Here is an 11,865-nt window from a genome sequence, read left to right on the forward strand (position 1 = left end):
TCTAATGAAGCCCTCCAGCCCCACCAGTGCCGTGACTGTCCTGTCTACAGAGGAGGCTCAGAGGCTTCAGGTCATAAAAAGAAAGAGATGCCTAGCTCAAGTTTCCAAAATGCTTCTCTTGGAGAAGTAACTACATGATGTGTACTGGGTTGTCCCGTGAAAAAGCCTCCTGTGTGCAGGGTAGCCCTGGGTGAGGAGGGGCTGTGAAGATAAACTGAGGCAGGGCTGGGCTGGTCCCTGGGAGCTGAGTCATGGAGGAGAGCCTGGGGCAGGGGAGTGTGGGCCACAGCTGGGAAGCTGGCTCTGGGTCTACCTGGCCCTGCCTTCAGCTCCTTTTGGGGCTTCTTTTCAGACCAGAAACAAAACGTAGTGAGATTCCTTTTTCCTCTCAGAAACTAGAATACAATAACTGGGAGCAAATGTGAGACGGTGGAGAGCAGTGAGGTACCAATATCTCCTTGGAGCCAGAAGGACTAAAGTTATGGGTTGGAGGGTAAAGGTGTGTCGGGGGAGAAAGGTGAGTCTCTTCTGCATTCCTACAGCCCCATTGCAAGGAAAGGTTCCATGTGTAGCCTTGGCCTGCTCCCTGCCAGGCCAAAGAAGCGCTTGGCACTTGTCTGCCTTGGGCTCCTACATTTGCTAGCACGAAATATCCAAAAAGCACCATGGCCCTTCAGAGATGTGTGCAATTATAGTCTTGCAAACAGCAAACCCTCTACATGGGTCAGCAACACGCTGTGCCTCTGCTCACTGAAGGAGTTTGTAGGATTGGGTTTGCCATGGAGCACAAGGCTGGGGGAGACAGTGGTAGGGGGCAACCAGCCCATAGCGTCTTGCCATGGAAGGGCCTGGAGCAGAGGGAATGGTAGAGAAAAACAGGCAAAAACTAGCATGTGTGGTGCTAGTCTTTGCCTACACACCCAAGGGGCATGCATCACCTCCCTGCTAAGGTTTCAGAGCTGGGAAATGTAGATTAATCAGTGAGGAACGCAGTGAGGGCATCAGCCTTCAGATTGTCCTTGGGAGAGGGAGATAGCACGGGGGCAGGCACACTGCTGGCAAATGTGTGCAAACCATTTTACAGCTCAAATTCGGTGTTTTGCTTGGCACGGGAGGCGACACTCGTGTTAGTGGCTCCATCCCACCAGCTGAGCCGGGGCTTGCGGTTTCCCGGAGAGCGACGTGGCTCTGGGAGAGGACTGGGAGACAGAGGGACAACCTCTGCCTGGGTGTCCCGTGCCGGCCGTGCCTCGCCGCAAAGCCGGGAGCGTGAGGCTGGGGAGCGCTCCCGCTACATCCCGTGCCGGGCGCGGCCGGGCCCGGGGAAGATAACAGCTGCCCTGCGTGCTGCGGGGAGCGTCCGCGGGTGGGCGGGGGGTGTCCTTGGGGGGCAGGAGCGAGCCCTGGGCTCCCCTCCCGTGAGAGGGAGCGCTCCCGCCCCCGCCCGGCCCGCGCCGTCGGGGCCGTCCTGCTGTGCCGGTGACTCACGGCTCCCGTGACCGGAGCGGGCCCCGGCTGTCCCGGGCGGGACATGCCAGCAGGGGCCGGGCACAAGCGCTCTGCGGGCAGCCGGGGCGCCCTGGTGCGGCCTTCTTCCTCTGTGACATTTAAAAAAGATAACAGAGTAAGGTAAAGTAAAGAAAATTAATAGAATAAAATCCAACCATGGCTATTTCCTTGGTCAGCAGAAGTGTGCCAGCCACTGGATCTGAGACGCTGGGGACACCCTCACCAGCCTCTAGCTGCAGAGGCTTCTGGTGTACCATACGACTTTTTTTTCCTTCTTCTCTGTTTACGTTCCTGTTTCCTGAAGGAGAACAGGGCCATGAGAACTCAGGCCTGGCAGCACCTGTGCAAAGAGGCAGGGCTGGCCCGGGCTGCAGGGCCGGCCCGTGGCAGTGCTGGTACGGGGCGGCTGTGCCCGGCCAGGCACCAGGTGCCACCTTCCCTCCCCGCCTGCTTTCTTCCCAGCAAAGCGAATCCGCTCGGGAGCGAGCGTTCAGCATCTAACCCCCTCCTAGAGGCATGTGCTTAAACAAGACGAGTATCAACCCCACGATAAAAGTATTGGGTTATTCTGCAATGTAATCTACATCAAAGCCTCGGGGGCTGCCGGCTTGAAAAGATCCAAGATGTTTTCTAAGTCCTTATCATGTCTGTGCTTAGGGGGAGTCATAAATTCCACAGGTCGGACTAACTAACACACGATTCCTCCTTCCCTTCTCTTCTCTCTCCATGGCCGCCAAAGGGCTTTCAAGCGGGATTTTTTTTTTCTTTACCTTGTAAACAACGCTCCCGGTTCCGTGTCGTTAAGGTGGAGGGAGACGGAAAGATGCCCCACACCCCACCCCGAGATTCTCCTAAATCACAGAAAAAGGAATTATACCACAAAGCAAAGAAAGAAATAAATAAAGACGGTGAATCCGCATTCCCACAGGGGTCCCGCCGAGTGGGAGCAGTCTGTGGAGAAGGGATCGCGGGCGCAGCACTCGGCCCTTCCCGGGACTTACGGGGACGTCTCTGACCTGGGACGGGAGTTCTCGGGCTGTGCTGCTGGCCCCATTTTCCCCCAGTCCGCACCAGCCCCGTGGCCCAAGGCGACAATGAGCGTCGGCCCGAGGCGCGGTGTCCTCTCCGGTTCCGAGCACCGCCTGCCCCGGGCCCGAGGGCCGGCAGCGGCAGCGGGCAGGCAGCAGCGCCCTGCACCCCGCGCTCCCCCGCAGCCATGCCCTGCCCTGACTGCCCCCGGAAAAATGTTGGAAATTATTTTTTCAGATCAAGAAGTAAGGTTGAGGCTGAAGGAGGAGAATGGGGAGCCCAGCGTCTGCCCAAGAGGCAGCCCAGGGTGAAACAGCCCTACGGGGAAGATATCGACGTGAACGCGAAGGGGAGGGGGAAGATATTTCCCTACGAACGGTGTCCCCCATCAGGCACTTGTCAGCTGGAGAGGCGTTGGGTCGCAGTTCCCCGCTCAGGATCTAACGAAATAAGGAAAAAAAAAAAAAAAAAAAAAAACCACGGAGGAAGCGAAGAGGGAGACATCAGGCCTTCGCCCAGGCTCCAGTGTGCGGGTCTGGTCGCAGGGTCCATACTCCTCTCCCGGATCTGCAGCTCTGGGCCGAAGCGGGCTGGGAAACCAGAGAAGAAAGTGGAGAGGGAGCGGGCAAAACGGAGGGGAGAAAAGGCGTGAAACCCGGCCGAGAGGTTCTCTCCGCAACCTCCTTGAGAAGCCCCGATAGCTGGATAGGGCCGGGGGCGGGGGGGAAAATCCTGTGCCAGTCAAAACGAAAAGAAGCCCGAAGGGCCGCAAAGGCATCTAGGAGTGGATCGGGATCCCTCTTTTTTAAAGACAAGAGTGGCTCGGCGCAGCTCGTCTCCATCTCCAGCAGCTGCCATGGGTCGCGTCCGTGAAGCAGCTGCGCGGTGGAGGATGCTTCGAAGCATTTATCCGCGGGGCAAGCGGGACTCGTCCCCATCTCGCCGCCGACCCCGGTTAGGGTACGGCTGGTGGGGCCCGGTCTTCCCAAGTCCTCCCCGTAGTGGGAGGCAACTGGGGTCACTGTCAGAATGGCAAAGTAGCGGAGCAGCGCTCTGGCTGCCATTCCATGTAGTCGCGGAGCTGCCTCGGAGCCTTATCCTGCTCCTTCACCGGAGCCCCGAGACTCACATTTGATCCCGCGACCAACGGGCCCCGGCCCTGTCAGCTCGGGCTGGCTCCGGGTCTCACCCCAAAAAGCTGCCACCTGACTGCCAGGGATTCACTGATGGAGCCTTAGACACTGAATCGGGATTGATCAGGGTTGAAGTGCGTTTTATTACAATATGTCCAGAGTTTTGTCGTTTTAATGGCCCTTTCTCCGTTTATGGCATCATCAAATTCACATCTGCATAGATCGGCTCTGTCGGAGCTTATCGGGAGAGGCGATTACATTGAAGGGACACAGCGTTTCCTTTCCTGAGCGACATTTCAATCTCCTGCTCAGACAGCGCTTAGAGCTTCAAGCCCCGCTCTCCTCATTACCCCACCGTCGGGGCGGGGGGAAAGTGTCACGGTGGGAATAGGCAACAGAGAGAGAAATTCCCTCCTGAGAAAGCGTCCGGCAGGTATCCCTGCATCCCTGCTCTTGTGCTGCTGTTATCGTAGGGTCGCAACCGCGGCCGCCTGTGAACAAGTGACGGTGTGGGCACAGCATTCCTGGCTATGTGCCGGGTGGGGATACCCCGTTCCTCGCATCCAGGACATGCACAGCGTCTCCAAGGGGGCCGTCTGTGGCCTCTTCCCAAGGAGAGATGCTCCATCCTTTCCTACTTGGGCGTCCCGGTCTCCCAGGGCCACTGACACTGGATCCCTTGGGACATTTTGAGAGAGGTCACTGAATTACCCGCACTGGCGTTAAAGCATGGCTCCGCGTCAGCCCCACGCTCAGCACCAAAGGAACGATAAAATGGGGGGAAGGAGAGGGAGATTTTTAGAGAGTGAGTTCGGGATATCTGCCTTTGCAGAGCTGAAATCCGCCCTCAGCTGCAAGACACCCCGTCTCAGTGACACTCCTCGGTGTGCAGAACAGCCACCCACGTGGAAGGAAAAACACCCTTGGGACACGACCACGTAGATGTCCGTATGTAATACCCTGGTCATGAGGGTCCGGGACAGCGCGGGGCCCTTCTGGGGAGCCCCGGTAGGAGCGAGCCGCAACCGCCCCAAGGGACCGGGAAAGCCGGTGAGAATGGCTGAGACGGTGCTGCGCTGCTCCGGCGAAAAGTGCTGGGAAAACGGGGGGACATTCCCGTCCCCATCCATTTTTTTCCTCGGCGGGTGAAAGGTTTCCTCGCTGTGTCATGGGAAAAGATGCGAATATGCAAACGTCGTCTCGCATTGTCCCCGCTCAGGGTGAAAAGTTAAAGCATAAAAGCGGCGGGGGGAAGCTGAGAGGGGGTCGCCTCTTCAAAGGGGACTGGCTGGGCTGGGGGAGCCGGCTGCCGCTTGCCTGGGAGCCGCCCTTCCAGAGCCAGCATTTCCAGAGGGTTTCCAAGGACTTGGGGAGGGAAGAAGTGAGTGTGCTTGGAGGGACAAGCCGCCGGGTTCCCCGCGGGCTCGGCCGCGCTAGAGCGAGGGAATCGCCCAGTGAGGTGACAGGCTCCGGGAGGAGGTTGATGGTTCCCTCCTTGAGGAGAACCATCCCCTGCCTCTGTCCCAAGGTCCCCCGGGCTGCGGGATTATCCGGCCTCTCTCCAGCGGTGGGTCCGAGAGCAGAGGGTGTTTTAGACGAAGGCACCCCCAGTCCTCGTCCTTTCCCGGAACTGATGGGCGCGCCCGACCTCGAAGTTCTGCAGGCACACGCGGAGGAAGGAGACAGCGCCCTTGGAGGGGGGAATTTCTCCTCTTACCTCGCCTTCATCCCCTATGACCGAGCGGGAGCGGGAGCGGGAGCGGGTGGGAAGCGTTTTACAAAAAGCAGTAGGCCGTCGCGATGGGGTTTGTTGCTCAAAACAACCACGACAACATGGCTTTGTGGATTTTTAATCAAAACTCCCTCCTCTTCCGCCCCTTCCCCCCCACCCCCCAATACCAAAGCACAGAGAAGAGCTGGCTAAAGTGCTGCCCACAGATCGGCCGTGATACACGGCTCCCATATTCCCACCCTCGCCCTTAGATCTCCCTCTCTGTCTTTTGCAAGTCTCTTGATTTCATCCTTTGAACCTGTGATTGGAGGTTAAAGTGCACCAGGTTGCAATGGAAGGAGGAAGCTCTTAAACAATAAAGGCTTGAATATTTAGCTGTGATCAGGTCGCTGCCCTCTCCTTATCTTTTTAAATGCAAATCGTCTTTTAGGGGTAGTAGCTATATACCCAGCGCCTCTCCACGTCACCTGCCTTTGGTGTGTCTGGGCCATTACTAATAGAGCCTTGTAAACAATCGTTAATCATGTAAGGACTGCCGGCCATTGGATTCGGACCGGGAGCGCGGAGGAGCGCGGAGCGCAGCGCGGGGCCGCGGCCCCTCCGCCTGCCCCCTCCCCGCCCCGGGCAGCCCGGCCCCAGGCAGCAGCAGGCGCGCCGCGGCGAGAGCCCCGAGCAGCATGTGGAGAGCCGCCGCCGGGGCCCCGCCAGCATGTACGTGAGCTACCTCCTGGAGAAGGACGGGCCCATGTACCCCGGCCCGGTGCGGCACTCGGGGGGACTTAACCTGGCGGCGCAGAACTTCGTTGGTGCCCCGCAGTACGCGGACTACGGCGGCTACCATGTGAACCTCGACGGCGCCCAGTCCCCCGGGCCGGCCTGGCCCGCGCCCTACGCCGCCCCGCTCCGCGACGACTGGGGCACCTATGGCCAAGGGGCGCCGCCGGCCGCCGGCGCCGTCCACGGCCTCAACGGGGGCTCCCCCGCCGCCCCCATGGCCTACAGCCCCGCCGACTACCACCACCACCACCACCACCCGCACGCCCACCACCACGCCGGCCCCGCGCCCCACTGCTCCGCCGGGGTCATGCAGCCCCTCAACGCCGCCAGCGCCGCCGCCAGCGCCGCCCCCGAGCCGCTCTCCCCCGGGGGGCAGCGCCGCGGCCTCTGCGAGTGGATGAGGAAGCCGGCGCAGCCCCCGCTCAGCAGCCAGGGTAAGTGCGGGCCGGGGCCGGGCGGGCGGGGGCTGCCCCGCCGACGACTCCCCCGGTGCGCCGCCGGCTCCCCGTTACACCGGGCAGCCCGGCAAAGCCTTTCTTCGGGGAGAGCTCCCAGGAACAAACCCTCCCGAGGGTCGGCCCTCGGGAGAACAAGGCTGCCGGGCTCTACCGACAGCCCGTCCGCACTCACTGCTGAGCGCCGGGCCGGCAGCGGCAGGAGCGGCGCTCGGCCGGCGAGCAGCGCTGCCGGCCCCGGGGGCTCAGCGCCCGGGGATGCGCTCCGGCGGAGCAGGGTGGAATGGTCCGGATCCCGAGGAAACGCTGGCTCTTCCTCCCACCGCTCCGCACTCCTGCTTATAGCCACTTAGAAGATTTTTATAACCAATTATAGTCATATAAATCATCGGCCGGTGTAGCTCCGCATTTGTTTCTGAGTCACTGGGCGCCTGCCCTTTATTAAGGTCTCCGTGCGGCCAGGCCTCCCGAGTGACAGCGGCGGCCACTTGCCAGCCCGATCCCTGCGGGCCGTGCTGTGGCCCCGGCCGGGCCGGGCCGGGCCGTGCGAGGGCGTGCCCTCCCGGGTCAGGCCGTAGCCGGCGCCGCGCTCCCTTGTGATGTTAATACCCCCGCAGAACCTCTCTTTCATTCCCACCGTGCATCTGGTAGGGGACATGCGTGTCCCGCGCTTTGATATACGCCTTCCACTGCTACTATCTCCTCTTTTCCTTTTTTTTTTTTTAATTTCTTTTTTTTTAAATTTAATTTTTTCAAATATTTGTATATAGTGTCCAAAAAAAAAAAAAAAAAAAAGGATGACGACTTTCGCAGTTTCGCAGTGAATAATGACTTACGGCTTTCCCCTCTCATCCTCTGTCTTGCGTGACCGACGGCAGGGCCGGCGGGGGTACCCCGGTCGGAGCAGAGCGGTGCGGGAGTCCCGGCTAAGCCTGTGGCCGCCGCGCCCCGGGGGAAAAGCCGCTGGCACAGCCACGTCCCGGGTGCCGGTGGCGGTGGAGCTCTTACAGGCCCACCGCGCTTCCCACAGCAGCCCGTGGAGTTCCCACAGTTTGGGCTTGTGCGCTGGTGGCCGGTCCCTTGTCTCCATTCAAATTCTGCCTTTGGAGCCAGTGTTTATGTTAATGTGCAGAGCTGGGGGGATGAAAGCGCCTGCCGCCATTTGTTCAGTAGTGGTAATTCAAACAGAATGTGGCTGTCATTAAGGCTTTGAGAAGGGTTTTTCTTTGATAAGATCTCCTTGTCCTGCATTGTTTGGAATTGTGTTCCCTATTCACTGGCTCTGGGGAGTTTTCTCTGATCAGGCTTGTATCTTTACAGGGTGCTTTTGTTGTGGTTTGCAGAAAGTTTACCTGAACAAAGTCAGCCTGCTAGCCATTAAGCACCTTGGGGGCAGAGACTCCTCGCCTCGGCTCCCTGGGGAACGGGAGGGCCGGGGACACAACCAGTTAAACAAGAAACCCTCGGGAAAAAGGAGGCCAGCGGCTGCGGCGATGCACTCTCAGCGGCTGCTAGCTGGCATTCGCCTTCGGATTCCCTTGGGTTTTCGGTGTTTGGTTTGCTTTGGCGTTTTTTGTTTGTTTGTTGGTTGTTTGTTGGTTGTTTGTTGGCTTGGGTTGTTGGGTTTTTTGAGCTCTGAAGTTGTACGTCAACTCAGGCGTACAAGAAATCCCTTTAGCCCCCGTGCCGTAACAGAAAAGGGGGAGCTGGCCGCTTCACGAGTGGTTCCCCGCAGCCACTCCCGGTTCTCCGCCCTTAGACGGCTGTTTCTCGTTTGGAAACGAAATCACCGTGCCCTGAACGGGCCTTTCCTTTCTTTCCATTTTCCTCTTTCTCTATAAAAAGTCTGTTGTCGCTAGGGAAGGCAAAACAAAACCAGAAGCCAACAAGTGCACAGTGAAGGTGTCCCCGTGCAAGGCAGGGGTGTGCGGTGGGGCCAGGGCTGCCAGCCGGGGCTGGGAACCTCTGCGCCCTCCAGCATGCCTGGCGCTGGTGTCCCACGTTCCCAAGGAACTGCGGAACGTCTCCTCTCCTCTGCTGCGCTCAGCAGAGCCCAGGGCAAGGGGAGGCGAGCAGCAAGCCCGAGAAGGGGGGGATAGGACTGCTCCTGATCGCTCTGCACCGCAGACAGAACGGCTGCGCTCAGCTCTGCCCTTTGGCTTTGACTTTCTCAACCCTGGCTTTGTGCTCCGCAGTTAAAACCAGGACGAAAGACAAATACCGCGTCGTGTACACCGACCACCAGCGGCTGGAGCTGGAGAAGGAGTTTCACTACAGCCGCTACATCACCATCAGGAGAAAAGCGGAGCTGGCCTCCAACCTGGGGCTCTCGGAGAGGCAGGTCTGTCCCAAAAGTGGCGCTCGCTATGCGCGCCACGTGTGGCCGGGATGCGCTGGGCAGGGCTGCGCGGGGCTGGGATGCGCGGGGCAGGAATGCGCGGAGGCGGAACGCGCGGGGTTGGGATGCGCTCGCGGTGAGAGCCCCTGGGAGGGGGATGGATCCCCGGTGAACTATCCCCCCTCACTCCCCTGTCCACCTTCTGGCAGGTGAAAATCTGGTTCCAGAATAGGCGGGCGAAGGAGAGGAAGATCAACAAGAAGAAGCTGCAGCAGGCGCAGCCCGGCGGCGCGGAGCCCCTGAGCCCCAGCGCCTCCTTGCAGGGTCCCGCGGCGGGGGCGGCCGCCGCCGGGCTGGGCCCCGCCGCCCCGCAGTGACAGCGGCCGGGGACAGCGGCGCAGGGATTGCTGGAGGACGCAGCGGATCGGGCCGGGCCGGGGGGCTCGGCGGGAGAGGCCCCCCCCGATGCACTACACCGCCCCGCGGGGCCGGCCGTGTGTACAGGTGTACAGTGTATGTGTCTCGTCGTCCGGGGGAAGCGTGTCCATCGCTTTATTAATGTTATTATTATGTTTGGGTGCTTTTTTTTACCCTGGAATTTGTTAGATAAAGTGGGGGCGCTGCCTGCCAGTCAACCCCCGGTATATCTCAGGGATCGGTCCAAAAGACCTTTAAAATGTTGTCGGGCTACTGATGAATTTTAGCAGAAAAAAAAAATTAAAGCACATTTTTTTTTTATTTTATATTTTATTTTATTTTTTCTTGCAACCATGAATATGCAAAATGTTCATTCTGCCCTGAGGGTCAGAGAAGACAGATAAGGCACTGTTTAAACGTTCAGAAGTGAATTGCTTAATGTTAGGCACTTGTAAAAGAGCCCATAAATCCAGTGCAGATAGTCATCCATCCAGATTTATTAGCTGCAGTGCAGAGAAATTGAAAGAATTTCATCTCTTCTGAAAAAGGTGTCCTGTCATGCTGAAGTGGGGAGCCTTATTTGTGTGTGCAATGTCCCTTTGGTTAAACTGTGTGCTGTTTCTCACATCCTTACAATTTCTGTCTTGTTGGGGTGAGGGAGAGGGGAGGTTTCAGTTGATTTTCCAAAGTTCCCTTAATTTTATCAGTTTTATGTAGACTTCATCCACAGCTTCATCAGAAATAGAAATCCTTGGAAGAGCCCTGTGCTCTATCAGAGCCTGCTTTGCACACACAGGCTGTGGCCCATTTCCACGTGGTGGCTAGATGGAGGGGATCAGGGTGCAGAGGCCAAAAGACTCCCTTAGGCAGAGATGAAAACTAGAAAAGTCCAGCTGATTTGGCCAAATCACCTTGGCTGTTTGCCATATGTATTTCTTAATTAGGGATGGGAGAAGTCCAACTGCAAAGTGAGGCCAGGCTGGAGTAGCCATGCTGCAGCCAGTGCCCTTGGCTGGGTATGGAGCTGGCTCCTGTGGGCCTGGGCCCAGCAGGGAGGATGGGAGCACTGTCCAGCCCCAAACACGTTATGTGGATTATTGACTTCCCCAGGATTTAGCCCCATGCTGTTCAGTTTTGGTATAAAATTTATTTAAGTTATTCCATTTGCCTTCTTTTGGTTTCTTCCTTGTTGAAGCTTTTCTTACCTTTTTGCTAAAAGCCAAAGCCAAATGCTAGCAGCATCTACAGAACTGCCTTAGGAGAATGGTCTGGTCAGGGACTGACCCTACTGGCAAGGCAGCTCTCTCTGCCTAAGGGAACTTGGGGAAATGGAAAGCACCAGCCCCAAAGCCTCTGCTCTGCATTTTGTCTGCATGCAGCTCCATGCCTTGCAGGGCCAGGGGCTGGCAGTCCAAGAGCGGACATGTGGCCATGAAAACCTGATCCAGGGCTCCTGTGCCTGGGAGAAGACCGTGGTGGGAGGCAGCAGGTCCAGTGCAAGGAACCTGCTTGATTTTCTGCTGCAGATGTGGTCTCTGAAGTGGGCCTGGCTGAAACATGGGTGCAGCCCCATGAGCAGCAATGCTCATTGCACACAGGCTTGACACAGAGCACGTCCTGCTGGGTCCAATGTCCATGGTTTGTTCCTGATCAGAGGGAGGCAGGAGCCAGATTCATCCTTCTGTGACTCTAAAGGGTCCGTGGGTCATTCTGGCGGAGCTGCTGGGGACGACCAAAGCTGAGCAGCACCCGAACTGAGGGTCTTGGCTCTGCAGCACCCACCCTGCATTAGCGCAGAGCAGTTGCACCAGGGCTCTCCGAGCTAGAAAGGCTTTGCAGGCACCATGGCCCTCTCCTCCCTCTGCCCTGTCCCCGGGCAGGAGGGCTCTCGGGCGGCAGCAGCCCCGGGCGGGGCCGCCCCTTGGAGGGTGTCCTCTGGCGCCCGGGCCACCCCCGCAGCATTGATCCCAGCCCGGCTGCTGCCGGAGCTGCTGCGCGTTGCTGCGATACGCCTGTCAATAAACCCTGTTTGGATTGTGGAGCAGAGCGCAAGGTTTGTTTGTTTAGTGGTTAGAGGTTCAAAAGTCGGCATTGTCCCACTGCAAATGAGCACAAGTTTTTTCTCCCTAAGGAAAAGCTGGCTGTGCTGAGTGGGAGGGAGAGATATCGGTGGGCCCTTTTATTTGCTTCCAGGAATAATTAATGGCAGTGAGAAAAAAGATGACCACGGAGTTATGAAAGACCATCAATAAGTAAATTAATCACAAAGGGTCTGAGGGTTTAAGAGGTGCTGCTTGCTGTGGTTTTGTTGGCATTTACCCATGTCCATGGGGCTGGGGTGACACGGGACTGGCAGAATCCGGGACTCCTTGCTGCAGAGGTGGCACACAGTTGCCTCTGGCACCAGCCCAGGCATGACAACATTTGGGACAGTCCCTGTAATCTTTCACTCGTGTGCTTTGTGGGTTGGGGTTT

General features: G+C 58.1%; 1 protein-coding gene across 1 annotated transcript; it reads left to right on the forward strand.

The window, feature by feature from the left end:
* Positions 1–5,888: 5,888 nt before the first annotated feature.
* CDX2 (caudal type homeobox 2) lies at positions 5,889–9,350 on the forward strand. The gene is made up of 3 exons (XM_041487402.1): positions 5,889–6,614; positions 8,831–8,976; positions 9,183–9,350. The coding sequence occupies exons 1-3, from the start codon at positions 6,113–6,115 to the stop codon at positions 9,348–9,350; spliced, it is 816 nt and encodes a 271-aa protein (XP_041343336.1). The 5' UTR covers positions 5,889–6,112.
* Positions 9,351–11,865: the final 2,515 nt, after the last annotated feature.

The sequence above is a fragment of the Pyrgilauda ruficollis genome, unplaced genomic scaffold, assembly GCF_017590135.1.
Source record: "Pyrgilauda ruficollis isolate IOZ18807 unplaced genomic scaffold, ASM1759013v1 scaffold8, whole genome shotgun sequence".
In the NCBI taxonomy this organism is placed as follows: domain Eukaryota; kingdom Metazoa; phylum Chordata; class Aves; order Passeriformes; family Passeridae; genus Pyrgilauda; species Pyrgilauda ruficollis.

Bases quoted from the DNA above. Each gene is read 5' to 3' on its own strand.
- CDX2 (XM_041487402.1), top strand. From the start codon at position 6,113: ATGTACGTGAGCTACCTCCTGGAGAAGGACGGGCCCATGTACCCCGGC. The intron at 6,615-8,830 runs GTAAGTGCGGGC...TGTGCTCCGCAG, and splicing joins GCCCCCGCTCAGCAGCCAGG to TTAAAACCAGGACGAAAGAC. The intron at 8,977-9,182 runs GTCTGTCCCAAA...ACCTTCTGGCAG, and splicing joins TGGGGCTCTCGGAGAGGCAG to GTGAAAATCTGGTTCCAGAA.